General features: G+C 49.3%; 6 protein-coding genes across 6 annotated transcripts; 1 reads left to right on the top strand and 5 right to left on the bottom strand.

Annotated features, from left to right (window-relative positions):
* Positions 1–281: 281 nt before the first annotated feature.
* LTR84_000220 (uncharacterized protein) lies at positions 282–989 on the bottom strand (the record flags this gene model as incomplete). The annotated part of the gene is made up of 1 exon (XM_064843851.1): positions 282–989. One exon carries the CDS (start codon positions 987–989, stop codon positions 282–284), a length of 708 nt encoding a protein of 235 aa, XP_064711711.1.
* A 771-nt stretch (positions 990–1760) lies between these two features.
* Positions 1761–3424, top strand: LTR84_000219 (uncharacterized protein; the record flags this gene model as incomplete). The annotated part of the gene is made up of 3 exons (XM_064843850.1): positions 1761–2046; positions 2158–2252; positions 2312–3424. 3 exons carry the CDS (start codon positions 1761–1763, stop codon positions 3422–3424), a joined length of 1494 nt encoding a protein of 497 aa, XP_064711710.1.
* A 1861-nt stretch (positions 3425–5285) lies between these two features.
* On the bottom strand, positions 5286–5639 carry LTR84_000218 (uncharacterized protein; the record flags this gene model as incomplete). Its single annotated transcript, XM_064843849.1, has 1 exon — positions 5286–5639. One exon carries the CDS (start codon positions 5637–5639, stop codon positions 5286–5288), a length of 354 nt encoding a protein of 117 aa, XP_064711709.1.
* A 141-nt stretch (positions 5640–5780) lies between these two features.
* LTR84_000217 (uncharacterized protein) lies at positions 5781–7075 on the bottom strand (the record flags this gene model as incomplete). Its single annotated transcript, XM_064843848.1, has 3 exons — positions 5781–6187; positions 6281–7014; positions 7062–7075. The coding sequence occupies 3 exons, from the start codon at positions 7073–7075 to the stop codon at positions 5781–5783; spliced, it is 1155 nt and encodes a 384-aa protein (XP_064711708.1).
* A 2347-nt stretch (positions 7076–9422) lies between these two features.
* Positions 9423–11876, bottom strand: LTR84_000216 (uncharacterized protein; the record flags this gene model as incomplete). The annotated part of the gene is made up of 1 exon (XM_064843847.1): positions 9423–11876. One exon carries the CDS (start codon positions 11874–11876, stop codon positions 9423–9425), a length of 2454 nt encoding a protein of 817 aa, XP_064711707.1.
* Positions 11877–13326: 1450 nt separating this feature from the next.
* On the bottom strand, positions 13327–15340 carry LTR84_000215 (uncharacterized protein; the record flags this gene model as incomplete). Its single annotated transcript, XM_064843846.1, has 5 exons — positions 13327–14561; positions 14618–14667; positions 14723–15054; positions 15109–15216; positions 15278–15340. The coding sequence occupies 5 exons, from the start codon at positions 15338–15340 to the stop codon at positions 13327–13329; spliced, it is 1788 nt and encodes a 595-aa protein (XP_064711706.1).
* Between the last annotated feature and the right edge of the window lie 1622 nt (positions 15341–16962).

Here is a 16962-nt window from a genome sequence, read left to right as displayed (position 1 = left end):
CGAGGCACCATAGCATTTGAACATGAGGTTGGAGTGAGCTGCGTAGTAACAGCAGAAGTGATGTGATTCTGCGATCAGCAACGAGATCTCAAGAATCCACTGGCCATAGTCGAGGGATTAGGATCTCGGATCGTAGATTAAAAGACTTCGGTATGATATCGGCCATGATTTGGGGTCGTTTGTGACAGCTGGCTAATTGGTACTGGCATCCGCCTGGAAGAAGAGGTCATGCAGGTTAGTTGACGTGGCTTTTCTCTGGTTGAAATATTCCGGGCACGGGTTTATTTCTTCAGCGCCTTGGAGAGAATGATATATGTGGATTCCTTCACAGTGCCATTCCTCAGCTTGCGAGCTTGTGGAGAGAACTCATCCTCAACATAACCCAGCTTGCGATACCAATCCACGGCGCGATGGTTGGATTTGAAGACCGTGAGCATGACCTTCTCCACGCCAACATTCTTGCTGATGGCTTCCATGGCAAGCATGAGACTTTTACCCAGTCCTTGGGCTTGCCATTCGGCAGCTAGGTGGATTTCATAGACATAGATGACCTCAAAGCCGTCTTCGTAGGTGACCATGAAGGAAACAAAGCCAGCGACATCTTCGGAACGCTCGTCTTTAAAGATGATGTACTTCATATCGGGCAATTTCATTTCCTTTTTCTTTTTGGAACGCGACCACCCGGTTTCCGAGTTTCGGTAGTCATGGGCACTGGTCTGTTCAATGAGATCAAGACATTTCTCATGGACATGCTTGGAAATTGTAGAAGCATCCTCGAATGCTCTGTCCACGATCAAGGCATTGCCAGTATTTTTGACTTGGGGTGTCAAGGGTAATTCAAGTGCAAACTTATCGAAGAATTCCACACAAGTCAATGAGTTGGTGGTCTCGACGAGTTTGCCTTGGGTGATGGCCTTCTCCTGTGCCTTGCTCCTCAGCCGGCGTGATGTTTGATTAGTATTATTGTTTGAGTCACCTGAATCCGCCATGGCTTCGGTGCGGCCAATGTTTGACGCCTCGAACACGCGTGGGTGGTTATGTGGAGGAGCACACGTTAGCCGGACACCCGGCCCGGGAACCACAACGGTTATATCGCCAGGCTCGCTTATATGCCGCCTCCAACCTCATTCTGTTTCCGTGTATTCGGCCATCATTTGCGAATTCAAATAATCGGAAGTTCGGGAGCCAGTGCGATTGAAGAGAACCGAAGCTGCATGCGCATCTGTATCGACACCGGTTTGAATTGCTTTGTTTCTTCAAGAGTGCCACACAGAAGATCCCGGCTCCCCCACTGATATCGATTGCCACCAAATCCTCATTTTGTCATTTCTCATCCCTCTATCCCCGGGTTTAAGATCCCTGCTCTTGACAGCTTCCCGTTTTGACGTCAGATTCCGGACTTCTCCAATATTTGATCGATGCTTTGGAGCTTCCTCCTCTGAGCACGGTACTCCGAACACGACATTTTCAACATCAGGGCTAAATCCTTATTCTGTGCCTCTGTCTTTCCCCCTCCATCCATTCACGATAATGTTGTAGCCCGAGATCCCACGAAAATTGTCTTGGTCCCTGGTCCCTCCAATTAATCTATCCCCGGATGCTGGCTGTTGCTCCAATCGCACCTTTCACAACTATTAACTAACATGGCTACTGCCACTACATCATACATATATCGCACCCTTTCTTCCTCTGCACTTCGATTTCCATCTTCCATCACCAGGTCTCGCGCTCACGTAACATATCGCATTCAATCAGTCGCCATGGTTCACACAGTCCCCAAGCTCAAGGATCCGTCCCTCTTCATTGAGAAGGCTTTTGTCAACGGAGAGTTCGTCTCCGCGGCCTCCTCTGAGACTTTCGACGTACACGACCCCGCCACTGGAAAAAAGATCGGCTCAGCTCCCGAGTTCAACAAAGATGACACCGACAAGGCCATTGCCGCCGCTACCGAAGCATTCAAGACTTTCCGTAAGACGACTGCTCGCGAAAGAGCTGTGATGCTCCGGAAATGGTACGATCTCATGCTTGCGAACGCGGAAGACCTAGGTAAGAGCTCTCTCATCTCCGGTGTCATATTGTCAGCATCATGATAGATCTTTCAATTGTTGGACTTTCTCCAGGTTTCATGTCAAAAACCCTTGCTAACATGAAGCAAAGCAACTCTTGTGTGTATGGAAAATGGCAAACCTATCGCCGATGCCCGTGGCGAAGTGGCGTATGCAGCGAATTTCTTTCTTTGGTTCAGCGAAGAAGTTTGTTTACAATCTACACCATAGACCATCTCGGCGAATTTACTAAGACTGATCTATAGGCTCCTCGCATATATGGTGACACCATTGCCGCAACCGTTCCGGGAAATCGCATAATGACCTGGAGACAGCCAGTCGGTGTAGCTGGATTAATCACGCCCTGGAACTTCCCTGCTGCTATGATCACTCGCAAAATTGGTCCCGCTTTAGCAGCTGGCTGCACTGTTGTGGCCAAATCTCCGGGCGAGACACCCTTCACAGCGAATGCACTGGCAGAGCTTGCCCGTCGCGCTGGAATTCCCAACGGCGTTGTCAACATCGTTACGGCACTGAAGAACACGGCCGAGGTGGGCGAAATCTTAACTACGGATTCACGCATCAAGAAAGTCTCCTTTACTGGCTCCACCAATGTAGGAAAATTGTTGATGAAACAAGCCAGTGGTACGATCAAGAAGCTCTCGTTCGAACTAGGGGGCAATGCCCCGTTCATTGTCTTCGATGATGCGCCGGACCTTGACGCTGCGGTAGCAGGCGCCATTGCATGCAAATTCCGCTCCTCGGGTCAGACTTGTGTGTGTGCAAATCGCATTTACGTCCAACGAGGGATCTATGACGAATTCGTGACCAAATTCGCCGAGAAAGTCAAAGATTTCAAAGTGGGCTATGGTTTTGACGATGGTGTGACTCATGGTCCGGTGATTCACGATCGGGCTGTCACGAAGGTGGAGCAGCACGTCCAGGACGCCACAAAGAAGGGCGCTAAACTGCTGGTTGGAGGCCAGCGCCTGCCCGACCTGGGTTCGAACTTCTACGCCCCAACGGTGCTCCGCGATGTCACGGCAGACATGGCTATCGCGACAGAAGAAACATTCGGCCCTGTTGCTGGGATCTTCGCATTCGACACCGAGAAGGAAGTCGTCGAGGCTGCGAATGCCGCCGAAGTTGGCCTCGCAGGATATTTTTTCTCTCGAGACGTAGGGCGCATCTATCGGATTGCCGAAGCCTTGGAGGTCGGAATGGTCGGTGTCAATACTGGTCTCATCAGCGATGCTGCAAGTCCGTTCGGCGGAGTGAAAGAATCTGGCTTTGGGCGCGAGGGAAGCAAGTATGGCATCGAAGAGTACACGGTCATCAAGTCGGTAACTATTGGGGGAATATCCAACGATCTACAGTAGGGGTATTGATGTACCTCAGGCGGGCGTCAGTACCAGATTGCGATGCTGTTGTACTCTGAACCATGTTGAATATTGTATCAACTTATTAGCATATCGGAAAATTCGAAACACTTGAAATGTCTCCAACGCCAGGAGAAATCTATCACGAGTATCAATATAAGGTAACTGTCGATATCCATGATAGCTATATCCTTGTCGTTACCACAATAGGCACAGCTTCAAGGTGAATCAAGTACGATAAATCTCCTGGTGGTGAGGTGATCCCATTACTGTGTGGCATCTATACAATAGCTCCCTGGAATCCGCCAGCCACAAACCATTGTTTGACGGTAAATATACGCCGTTAAAATCAGCTTGATTGAGATTCTTCTCAGACATGGCGGTCTAAGATATGAGCCTTCCAGGAAGTCCCGGGGCCCCATCAGCTGTAAAGCAATATTTGACGGCAAATTTGTGCCGTTAAGTGATCAGTCCGACTGTGAAGCATTTTCAAACATGGCGGTCTCAGACATGCGATGTGCAATACCTCCCAGGAGCTCGCCAGCTGTAAAAAGATATTCAACGGCAAATTGGTGCCGCCAAATCGTCAGAAACGGTAGTCTCCTACCAAAAATAAGCGTGGACATATCAAACAAGGCAAATCACCGAAAGTTACAGTATTCAGAGTAGAAGATTCGAGAGGTATTTTCTTTCTGCACAAAGCGTCTGACTATCTCAGCTGATGATCAGCAACACACGAGTCTATTCAAATTCGCCCATACCTCATAAGGTATTCAAAAACCCGGCGTTGGTTCTTGTATCTTCTAATGCAGACGTGTCGGAACGTTTATGCTGTATCTTGTGAGGTCCGATTAATGCACTGCCTCAACACGCGCCAGGATGTTTGTCCGGGTTTCTTTACTTCTGCAGTTTGAGACGAAGATGGTAGGCTATCGATGAGCAGACCCATAAAAGCTCGCCACCATGAGGTATCAGCCGCGGTGAGAGTGACCAGTTCGATGTTTAACACCTCCGATTCAATTGAATCTCAGGAGTCCGCCAGCTGTAAGTGAAAGGTCAAACCTCGTATGCCCTCGTTTTGTTTACGAGTCCGTGGTTTTAAGACCTGACGTTGTGGTGTCGGTCTTGCAATCTCCTCCTCTGTTCCCCCTCCGCCTTCTCCGCCGCCTTCTCCGCCGCTTTCTAGGCCATATAGTTGGTCCCTTCACGTTCCCACACGCGTTCGGCTTAGTTGAATCTAGAGACCAGATAGCTCCATATCATCACGTTCCGCGACGAAAGCCGGTGGCGGGCATCTCGACATGCCATCTCTGGTACTTAGTAGTAAGCTTGTCGTACTCTGAATTTCAGCAGCTCCCTTGTCAGTAGCAGCTTTGTCTGCAGTGGCCTTGCGACGTGTTCCTAGATCCGCTGTTATTTCTAGCCTTTCGTTCATTGGTCAATGCGTTTTGAATTGCGTTGTTGAGATCGTATTGGGAGCAAGAGCTACGTCGTAGGATCTATAGTGGATTAGCTCTATTTTGGCGAATATCCTTCCTACAACTCATCCATCGATGATACCATTCAGACTACAACAGACCATAAAGGATCACGCCGACAATGAGCGTGACAGGTCGTCGGCGTTGAACCAAGTCGGGCAGGCTTCGATAGCCTGCTCAAGGAGGAAATCTTCGTGCGATATCCATTGGCCCTCCTTAGTCTCGCTGAGAGGCAACGAATGACTCTGTCCGGTCCAAGTTTGTGGTATATCCTTGGGTCGCATTGGTTCAACGATCGTCTCAATTGATCGACTCCAGGTTTTGAAAGTACCGAAATGTGCCATGAATGCAAGTTCAGAGAGAACGGTGAGTGGTCTGCAAAACTATGCAAACTCATGAAACCCTGGGTTTTCGGTGGGGCTCAATGCGAGCATGATGAAAGTGCGCTGCTCGGCACTGAATCTGCCCACCGCATTCTTGTGAACAGCTTGAATCAGTTGTCTTGGATGTGGGACACCGTTCGCAGACTTGGCCGCATATTTGTAGCCACTATTGTGTCCCTGCCACCGCGCATTGAAGTTCACCTGCGTCTGGCCAACGTAGAAGTTGTGAAAGCCTTTCTCCCTCTTCCGCTTATCGATGCCATATATCCTTCTTAATTTTCGGAGATCGACTGCAGTCTGGAGGTCGGCAATCTTTTTGGCAATATTGGCCACATTGTCATACTTGCCCAGCATGTCTTGAACTTGATCCGGGATGCAATGAAAGAGAATGTGGGTGAGCTTTGTTCTGAGGTCTGGTTGCATCAGGACTGGTCATAATGTCACGTTCCATGAGTCACACATGATCAAGTCTCCGTCGAGTAGGCTCATGCCTGACTAAATGTCGCTGATGGCATGGGCGAAGATATTGTCAAGTATGTTGGTAAAGCCTAGTTGAAATCTGCTGGCGGAAGTTGTGGATGCCGGCAGATGCGCAGACTCGATGCAGTGCGTGACGCTGGCTATTCTGTCAAGTAGAGAAGGCCGGATCTTGCGTTGCACGAATCTTCTCAGATCTTCCAAAGCTTTGACAGCCAGAGGACTTCGTGCTACCTGTTTGTTGACATTCCTGGCAGCGGAAAGCTCCTCCTCCGCCACGTCACCGAGAATTGCGAGGTCCTCTTCGCCCAAATCGCACGTAACGTGAGAATCTTCGTACATACTGTCGTCGTTGTTCTCGCTGGAATGAGGATCTTGCTCTCCAGTGGACTCTTCGTAAGCACGGTCCTCTGCCTCAGAGGCCACTAGCACATCATTCTTTAGCATACAGGAGTACAGTATCAGCAAAGTGTAGCATCATTTGACTTACTCGTGAGACTGCAGATTCGCTCGTCGACCAGCAGAATGGTCGTGCAGAAGTGCATGGAGGAGAGGTTGGTATGTAGCAGAAAAGGGTGGGAAGAGGGCCAAGTCTTGGGATTTCCGACGCATCTGCGACAACGTGGTAGGCACACCATGCAAACTCGAACAGCAAGTAATTCTAATGTCCATTTGATAGCAGGAGCCGTCCAGTCCCAACCATGCCTCAATAAATCTCCGCCCGTCCACCACATAGTTCATCGTGTTTCCGAAAATCTTCAACCATGATGTACATGCCGCTCCGAGTGTTCGCTGAGCGAGATGGATGCTGACGCTGGATGGATCAACGAAGCCGATGGAAGGCGATCTGGTATTGTCGTTGTGGCATGCAGTCTTCTCGCACCAATTGAGTGCCACTAGGGCGTGGTCGACCGTTTCTGCCTCAGCTTGTGGCACTTCCTTGATATCAGCCTTCCAATTTGCAACTCCTGTTGTCGATTCTAGTACAGACTGCAGTCTGCGAACCATTTCCTTGCCAGAATTCTTGATGGCAGATTGTGTCACAGTTGACAGACGTGGAACTCCATCTTTCTTGACTCGTGCATCCACCTTTACCCACTCGAGTTGCTTCTCCAACACCATTGGCATGACGATCTTGTGTGCCGAAGGGACAAACAAGACATGGGGCTTGTTGTTTGTTGCGAAAGTCTCGAGGTCCTCGACAGGGCAACCTGGTGCAATGAATGCGTAGTGGCAACCTCTTGATCCAATTCTGCCTGTTTGTGTACCGGGACGAGCGACAGGCCAGACGAGACGTACACGATGATTGGCATACTGACTGCAGCGGAGATCAAGCAACTATTGCAGGATAGCGGACTGTTCCTACACGTGTCCATCAACTGCATCAGAAGGGGGTAGACTGGTGGCACATGGAACAGGATCGCTTTCTCGCTGGTGTTTTTGGCCTGCTGAAAGCTGATCCTCTCAGTCCAGCCAAATCATGTAAGGAAAGATAGGTAGGAGCCGAGCCCAGAACTCCGCGAGGGACACACCCCACATGTTCATCGTCAACAGGAGAAGAAGAATACGACAGGCCCGTTGTTCGACACTGACTTCTCTTTGACAAAGTTTGAAGCCACCATTATAGTCACGTAATCAGGGACGTTCCCTGCAAGTAGGGTTGACAAGTTTGTGGCTGAATATTGTGTTCCATATACGCCATCTGCGAAATGCATATTGTGGGTGCTGAATCTTCAGCACCTTACATGGTGGGCATGAAACTTTAGATCCTTGGCTGCACAAATTTGGGCACCGCAGAGCGACAGGGCGCCCGCCATACACATCGCAGGTGTGGCGTCAGAAGTGAGAAGGCTGAGAGCCTCAGGGTCGTCCGTTTGATCTGCACAAGGCGACTGTTGCTATAGCTTAGATTTATATAGTGGGCTCGGATGCCCGAAGGTCTTTGGGAGCCCATTGGCATTCCACTCATCTCAAAGCTTGTCCCACGGGTAGGTTTCTTGAGGACAGCGAAATGTTGTATCAGGTGGAGGCTGTCAAGGGGGAGGGTGTTCTTAAGAACCTGATCAAAACTTCGTGGGGCGCTTCTGTGACTCAATCAACCCTCACGAGCTGCAGGAAAGGTAGTCCCGTCATCGATGAGGTGGATCAGCCACCCCAAGAGGAGAAGTCGCAAGGATGTTCAGAGAGATGAAACGAAGGCAGAGCAGATGCTGAGGAGAGGGGTATAGGACGATGGAATGGACAGAGGGGGAGATGACAAGAAGATGATGAGAGCAAGAAGAAAGAAGGTTGGAAGGTGGAAAAGAGCGATATATGTAGCCAGGAAGACCGTTTGGTACTTCACTGCTCTGTTATGCAACGAAACGTTGAAGCATTCACAATGCGGATCCACCGCCCCGGTTTGTTCTCCATGCCCAGCCTCCGACGTTGGCTCACAGTTTCATGATGGGCCTATAACGGCGGGTTTGGGATTCATGAAGATTGACAAGTCTGGCTTTTCACTTCTGGATGCCTGACTCTGAAGAGTCCGGACCACATTGGCCCCAGATTGGTAGCAACATACCTGAGTAGTCCCGAATAGTCCTGATGCCCGCGGCAGATTCACGGTGCATGAGCCCACCTGTCGTTTCATTATGAGGCATTTCAACGGTGGACATCTTGAATCAAGCGGCTGTGCGAGGGTGGCCACTGAAGAGGTGACGCAAGCTGGAACAAGCTGACAATTCGAGGGGTGAATCGCACATAATCGAGTATGGCTGGGGTGACTAGTCCTGTGCTGTGACGTACATATCAGTCACATAGTTTGCACATCTCTCAGGTGTCCGAAATGTTGCTGCTGTGAATCCGTTTTCCCTGCTTGCAAGCATATCCTGAAATGAACATCATGTCGAAGCACATTATAGTTACTGGAGAAACGGAGGCAGTATGAGAACTTGCCACTAAGGATCGAGAACGAAATGGGAGGATTGTAGCTGAAGATCTTGAAGAGCAGATTGATCATGTGGGTGTATTTGCACAATCTCTTTGAGGTCATGGTGGCTTCGCTTCGCCTGCTTCTACTTTGCCACGATTGAACATTAAGTATTCGATTTACCATGTCGGTACCTTTGTAGAATGTCGCGTTTCTTTTCCTTGCGAAGCGACATGATCTGACAATCGAGTTACCTCCGGAACTAGGGGATGACAACAACCCGAGTTGAGCATAAGTAGAATCTTGAAGCAAGGAATTTGATCTGATTCTCGCAAGGTTACGGAGACAGGGCTACTCTGGGTCCTGCATCAAAACCGTGAAGACCAGATTCCAATCATCTCCGGAAACCTGAGAGCTCATTGCGGTGCATGTAAAGTCAGGTGAACTTCCTCGACTATGATGATAAGGACTTTCTCACGAGCCGCTTCTCTCTCGCCCATCCATCGTGTTTTCTCGTCCAAGTAAGCGAGCTCTCAAAGACTTGCTCATTCTGCATTTTAATTTCCTGCTCTGACGGCCCAAGTGTAGCTGCGATCCTTTCATCCTCGATATTTCATGCCCAAGATCTCGAGCCATTCCTCACAATGCACCATGGAAATCCTGGCATTGCTCTGGTACCGACGCACTTGTTCCTCCACCCCACCAAAGGAGGACTCTGCACTACTCGTCACTTTGTCATTTCCATTTACCTACTCGCCATCAGAACTCGTGGCTGCATCGAGGTCGAGATTAGCTTCGAGGCCCCAGACACGTTCTGCCATCGCCTTTGCTTTCTCGATGTTCGCATTCATTTGACTTTCTTTCAGAGCAATGTTAAACATGTGTTCGTCCAATTCGCTGATAATGGAATGCTGCTGCCGGGAGAAGCTGTCAGACAACTCAGCTGCGATCACGGGTTCCAAGTCTGCATTGATATCCCCAGCAACTTCCGCAATGACTTTGTCGAATCCTCGCTTGGTCGCACTAATCAGGTCGTCGCATGCATCGTCCACGGTATCTGCATAATCAGTGAGAAAATCGCCACTCTCGATTATGGTTTTAAGACGCTGAATGCTTCGAGCCTTGACTCCGACCCCACGATCTGAGGCAGATTCTCGGAAGACGGGTTGCATGACGCTGAACATGTAGGATTGAGTATCCGATGTAACAGCTTTGAGCTTGACCTCCAGCATGTTCTTCTTGAATTCAGCTCTCTCTGCATTCAAGAGTGACTTTAGATAATTCTTCCGGCTTTCAAGCAGACGAAGCATGGTTTCAGGCCCCTCTCCACTCCCGTATTTGGACTCGTGGATTTTGAATCGGTCCATGATACTTGAGATCAGCAGGTCCCAAGCCGACACAGCCTGGCGGTCGAGTCTTCTCCAGAGCGACTTGACGACCGTAAGAATGCATCCCATAAGCTGGGCCGACCATGAGACCTGAACTTTTGTTTTGGGTATTCTGTAAGCTCCGCCCCGGCGAAAGAATGCCCCTAGGGTTTGCCACGCGAGGGTTTCCCAGTCATCGAGATGGACGCTTGCAGAGGCAATGATAGTCTTTCTTTTCGCTTTGGCACTCTGTGTTATGTGATGGCATGCTTCTGACACAGTTTTCTCCCATTGTTCCCAGTGAATATGAGCCTCCTCAATTTCGACAGACCCAATAGCGATCTCGGCTTGCGAGACTGCTGGTGGATGCTTCAAGACATCTATGTATGTCTCGACCGAACGAATCAAGGCTGGTGTCTCGACGCAGAGAGAATCCATGGCATTCTTGAAGAGTATCTGCGACATTATGCCTGAAGCATATTTTCGTAACTCCGGTATACCACTGTCAGTCTTCTCCCTCTTAGAATCTTCTCTATGCAACTTATTGTCAACGCAGAATACTTTTAACGGTGACTTTCCTGATGCGAAAACACTCGACCAGGTTCCCTCTATCTCCCGTGTGACAAAAGAGTTGCGCGCCTTCATCTTGAGAATTCGCCGATCATATTTTGCTTGTTCGTAGCCTTGAGGCGATTGGTCCTCGGCCATCTCACAATATTCCTCGGCTTTTCGGATGGCCCGAGATGTTTCTTCGTCAGCGAATTCTTCGTCTTCCCAGTCAATGTCATCTGGAATGTCTCCGGCGAAAGTGCAGATAATATTCACAGCTGGTCGGTGTAGATCACCAACTCCTTCAGTTTCTCGGAAGTAGCGTTCAGCTAGATTCTCAATCACGGGGGAATCAGCAGCACGAGAGATGTTTGCCACAATCCACACCTCTTGAGCTCGAGGGAGATATGCGTCGGCAACCGTAGCTCGGATGTGGTTGGAATCGAAGCAGCCTGGAAGATCGACCAGAATGAGGCCGTCTTTGAGGACTCCCGAATCAAGAAAGATTCGAGAGCTTGCAATAAAAGGCCACAATCCAGTTCTTTGGAAGTCGTGAATTGATTTCTGGAGAACCTTAGCATCGGTAAAAGTCTGCTCATATCTACCACCCTCCGTGGCACCATTTGGTAAAGGCATCTCGTCAACCCATTGGTGAAGCTGTTCGACTGCTGCCTCTTGGGTTATGCCATTCTTGCCATACTCAAGTTTTCGTAGGTCGAAACCGCGTACATTTTTGAGAGCAGCTCTGATAGTTGCCAAAGCAGTCTTCTCGTTGTCCTTCATCACTGTGAATTCTCGATCGGAGGGAGATATGCCTTCTACCTCAATGCGTCGCCAGTCTTCTAGAAGGGTTTCCATCCGGGACTTGCGCTCCTGCCGTGTTAAGAACGAACATACGAGAGTGTATTTCTGTGTCTGGCCTGTGCGCCGCTGGACGTATTCTTGGGCCGTGTATGTCACAGCTCGACCGATACCACTTGTCCGCGCAACCCCACTATCACCGAGGGTTTCGCCCAAAACGCTGCTCTTTCCGTGCCCGCTCATCCCAATAAGGGCAACTCTTTTTCGCAAGGTTCGATGGTTGTGCGACTGGGCTTTTGCCAATTTCTTCTTCCACAGTCCTTTTTTCGTGTTGGATGGAAGTCTCTCGATGGCCACCTCAATTTGCCTCAAGATGTCAACCTCTACCTTTTGAGCACTCAGAAAACAGGGATCATTCCATGGATCCTCCGAATTGACCATTGTGAGGCTTTCGTCTTCCTCGGATTTGACGGGAACTTCAGCCATACTGACCAAAGAGAAGAAGGTGTTTCCGTAATGTGTTGGAGAACAAACAACTGATCTTGATTTTCAAGCTGATTCAAGCTTGAAGAGGGTTGGAGACTCCCAAATTCAGATGCCCCAATCTGAAAACCTTTCAGATTGAGCTTGAGCTACCGGGACTGACCGCTGAGAAGACTGAGTTTGTCTGCGCAGTTTTGATATCGATGACGAGGGGATCGGCAGACAAACCGAGCAAAGAAGCGGGAGGAGCAGGAGTAATGACTGGTCCTGAAGGCAGATTCAGGGAAGTTGAAGTTGTGGAGGAGGAGTTGTTATGGTTGCGGAATAAAGTGGGTTGAACCTGGAAAGTGATTGATCATTAGTTATGTTTTTGCAAGCAGCAATGCCAAGAAGTCCACATGCCAATTCATGCACAAGCTTAATGTGAGGTAAGCTCTCAAGGTAGGTGAGGTTGCGTAGAAGGTTGAGAGTTTAACTTGATGAGAGGTTGAACGAGCTCTCAAACTTGAAACCAGCGCTGATGAATGGAGCTCTCAGGGCCCGTACAGTCCAGAACCAAAAGAATGGAGAAGACCTTGAGTTCAAAGCAAGTCCACCGATGACGTCCTCACATGACTTTCAAACTCAAGAGGGAATTGCGAGCAATTCTAAGAAGATGTGTGTAATGGGTTAGATGAGGTGGGAAGTCAATCACCACAGATCTGTGGAGATTCTCGTGGAAGAGGGCGGAAGTGTGTAGCAGCGCAAGTGATATTGTAGCAGATAGAACAAGAAAGCTAGGCTCACATATGGAGGCCTATATCGAGTAACAGTAAGTGAGGGTCATGTGAATTTCCTCCGATTGCAGAACCAGGTGAAGACGACAACCAGCACATGAGAAAGTAGCGCATGATCTATGGCCTAGAACAGGCCTGAATCAGTTCACCACAATACAGCTACTCATAACATCTTCATATTGTCCCACGACATCCTGGGCCAAGATTGCAGATGTGGAACAGCGACTACCCATTGTCTAAAGTCGATCTCGGTGAACGCATGATTATTCGCGTGAGAATTCGCGGGACTGAAGCCAGTCTATTTACCATCCCCTTATTGTCAAGTTGAGGATGCATGACTGCGGAGGTGTCGCGTTCAGGAACAAGCAGAACAGATAGGATCGAGCACTGCCGTTGATACCACTGCAGAATGAAGAACGTTGCAGGACCTGAAAACAGGGTCGCGGTTGGGCGGGAGGCCCGTGCGCCAAGCCGGAACGGACTTTCTTGGTGAGCCTATTCCTACCCCTGAAGTTCAGCCTTTCGTGCAGCTTGCACAAGGCTGTCGACCACCATTCCCCTACCGAGACAAAGAATGCATGAAACATGATATTTGGATGCTTGAAAAGTACAGATATAATATCAAATATATTCATAGAACGCCATGAACATCGTCCGTTCGAGCCAAACAAGCTCATTCACAAACCATCAATGCTCCGAGTCGGTTGACTTCGGACGACTGACTGGCTCTTGAGCCCCCATCTTCCTAATGCCAGCTCTTCCAAACTCTTGGCCTTACCAGCCCAGATCTCGCCACGCTGAGCCTTCTCCTGGACTTCAGGGATCCAGAAGTGCGTGATGACCGCACCGAGGATCATACAGACGCTGAATACTACCAGGATTGTACCATATCTCTTGGTCTGATCGTTTCCAGGTGAGGAGGAGCCGAATTTATAGTACGCGGAAAACACTTGGACGAGGATGGAGCCAAGTTTCCCGGCTGCGGCACTGATACCGTGGCAGGTTGCGCGATATCGGGTTGGAAAAAGTTCAGCTGGGATAATGTAAGTTGTCGAATTGGGTCCGAAATTGAATGCGACTTGTCCGATAATGTACAGACAAATTGCCAGAGGACCCTCTCGCTGAATGGTGATGAAGACTGTTCCCAGAGCAATGAAAAGTGCGGCCAGGACCAAGAAGCCATACTTCTGAAGGCTGACTCTGTTCAAGCGGTTTGCGCACGTTATCCAGAGGACTCCACCGACAAAACTCCCAGTATTCAAGATCACGAGTGCCTGAACCGAAGTCTCCAAAAACATGGTGTAAGGATCTTTATTTGGATCAGTCTGCCAGGGTGGCGAGGGTCCGGTGATGCGTAGGTTGCCCCATGTCTTACTGAGAAAGGCAGGGGAGCTGAGGCCTATTCCATAGAAGCCAAAATCCAGTAGTAACCAACACATGGATGTTGCAAATAGGGTGCGCCAATTGCCTTCTGTCCAGAAGTATTGGATGATGTCCGCCTTTGACAATTTCCAAGAAGAGTTCAATGTTGTAGGTGGGGCAGACGTGATCACCCAATTCGGCGTCGTGTCCACTGGGATTTCCATCGATCGGCTCGAGGCATGGGAAGCACCGGGAGATTCACACCACATACCTGATTCGAGCTCGCTTCCCATTGCTGTTTCTCCGAATAATTGAGTGGCATCAAACTCAGCCTTGATAGGGTCGTCCTCGACATCTAGCTTGAATCTTGGGCTTTCGGGTATGGCGAAACGAAACAAAAGAGCCACCACTCCAGGGATGACTCCTAGGCCAATAATCCAACGCCACATGATGTCGACTGATCTCTGCATATCTTCATGGTTGCTCTTACGAGAAATGGTCACGACAACCAGTGAAACAACGTTCCCGAAGATCTGTCCGAGTGGCTGCACTAGAGAGAACGTGAGCACACAGACGTTGGTCAGTAGATGGTATGAGGCCACTAACTGAAAAATACTGATGCCATCATACGCGCACGATGCTTTGTGGGAGCAAATCTCAGACCATGATGTTAGCGAACAAACAACAATGGTACAACTTGAGGGAACATACTCAGCTGTTATCACGGCACTCAAAGGATAATCTGCGCCGACCCCGATGCCAACGATGATTCTCCAGAAGATCAGCCACCCATATATGCTCATGGATCCATTGTAGCCGCGGGAGCTCATAACGACGCCAAGCGTAGCTCCAATGAGCATTATTAATTCGATACCATACATCTTTTTACGACCTTTCTTGTCCGCTAGAAAGCCAAAAAGGACCTGGCCCAATGCGGTTCCTCCAAGGGTCGCCATATTAATGCACGTGAGGCGAAAGGATGAGGTTTCGTCTTTCCAGTATACGTATGCGATCATCGGCAAGGCGATATTGCCGGCGAAAAGCTGCCGAGCGTCAGCGATCCTGAATCAAGGGTTAGGGACAGGTCTCCAGCATACAGAGAAACCATCGAGCAAGAAACCAACACCGGCAACCAGAACGACGACCCACTGAAATGGTTGCCGATCGATGGTCTCATAGATCTGTCGGACTCGAACATGGCGATCCTATGTCCAATGTGATCAGCATCAGTGAAGAGATACTTTGGAGTTCCAGCAACTCTCGTACCCGTTCATGATCAAAGTCAGCCGCACGATCAGTGGCGTATAATTTTCCTCGCCAGCGGGCCATCTTGATGTTGGTTCAACGAATTCGGGGGCCAAAGTGGAGGGGCAACCGATCGTTCAATGATCCATAGCCCAAAAACTGCAATCTGGAATTCGACACTGAATATCAAGTCAGTCGACTGGTGCCGTTTGATGATATCAGTCTTCCAGCAAACGAATTCTGAGATCGATGAGAAGCAGGCTGACGTTTGTATTATTATGGAGGGCGAATAAATTCAAGGTAGGTCCAGACAGGGCGAAAAGAGTCCATAAAAACGTCGCAGAGAGTTCCTTTTGATAGGTGACTGACTAGCTTAACTAGCCAGGCACAACTAGGGTCAGATCAGTTGAAGGGAGAAAACGCCCAGCCATGTGCGATTCATTCGGTACACCATCAACAGCAGCATCGTCCTTATTAGATTCAAGCACGGGGGGTAAAAGAGCGCAAGGATGTCCCACCGCACTAATCAGTAGCACGTCGATAGTTCCGAGATATTGCGACAGAACTCGATCCGAGGGGATCCATGCAGCCCAGAAGGTCAGATGCTTCAGCACCGGGCCTTGCCTTGAGAAGGCGCGAGACATCCGTTCTATCGTCAAGCTTGTGGCGTGAAGAACGTGACGATGTGACGATGTGACGATTCACGAGCACAAATGTGTTAGCATTGCCATGCCCGGGTCGTGAGTGTGGCGAAACATGGGACGAATACAATCACAACTGAAAACCCGATTTATCTGAAATATATTTCGCAATCAAAATATCGACCATTGGAATGTCGAGGCTGTCGCACGTGTTAAACCCTCGACTGGTTAGGAGTTAGAATAGGGTTAGGCGTGGGATGATCCTAGTCTGCATTATGCAACGGCTTCTTCGGTACTTGTACCTTGTACACCTTGTACTTTTCCTTCTAGCCCAGCACTGGATTGGCACGCCACGCACGCGGCCTATCCGACCCCCTATCACCTATCTGAAACTCCAAGTCGATCATCACTAGATATGCATCCGTAGTTTGAAGAGACCAATTTTCTCACAAAGACATAAGGCCTGAAGTTATAAGGTGTGGACGTAAGAGCACAAAGAAGAAGAATGAATTAGAGAAAGGTACGGATACTGAAGTCCCGGGCAGTAACTTAGTCCTCCGCTTGGCGTTGAAGGCGCTTTGTCTAAACCTCTTGGCTTGGAGCGTTTCCACATAAAAAACAAGCCCAGCCCAGATCGCTTCTTGCCAATGGCTTACAGCTTGTTCAACCAACTATATTGTCTCATGGGAGAGCATGTTCCAAATTCTCGCAATCAATGAGCCTTGCCCTTTCTCCGAATAGAGCACTGCACATGGAGTACTCTGTATGCTCGGGAGCCAAAGCTATGTTTGACCCCATGGGTTTCGATCACTGATCTGAAGTGGACTGATACAGTGATACATTCTAGGAATACTTTGCTTGGTTGCATGCCGAAATTCCCTCGGTCTTCATAACAAATGGAACCCAAGACATGCCCTGCCAATGCCAATCTAGGTGACTCCTGACTCTTGAAGTTCTTGGTCTTTCGCAAATTAATGTAACACCGACGCAGTCCAGCGCTATTGCTAACCGTTCAACGCTCATACAATCCCAAGGCAAGAAGATGCATATCGTTATGCTCGTCAT

Source organism: Exophiala bonariae (genome assembly GCF_035927105.1).
Source record: "Exophiala bonariae strain CCFEE 5792 chromosome Unknown scaffold_1, whole genome shotgun sequence".
NCBI lineage: Eukaryota > Fungi > Ascomycota > Eurotiomycetes > Chaetothyriales > Herpotrichiellaceae > Exophiala > Exophiala bonariae.
This window is presented reverse-complemented; position numbering and strand designations above follow the sequence as displayed.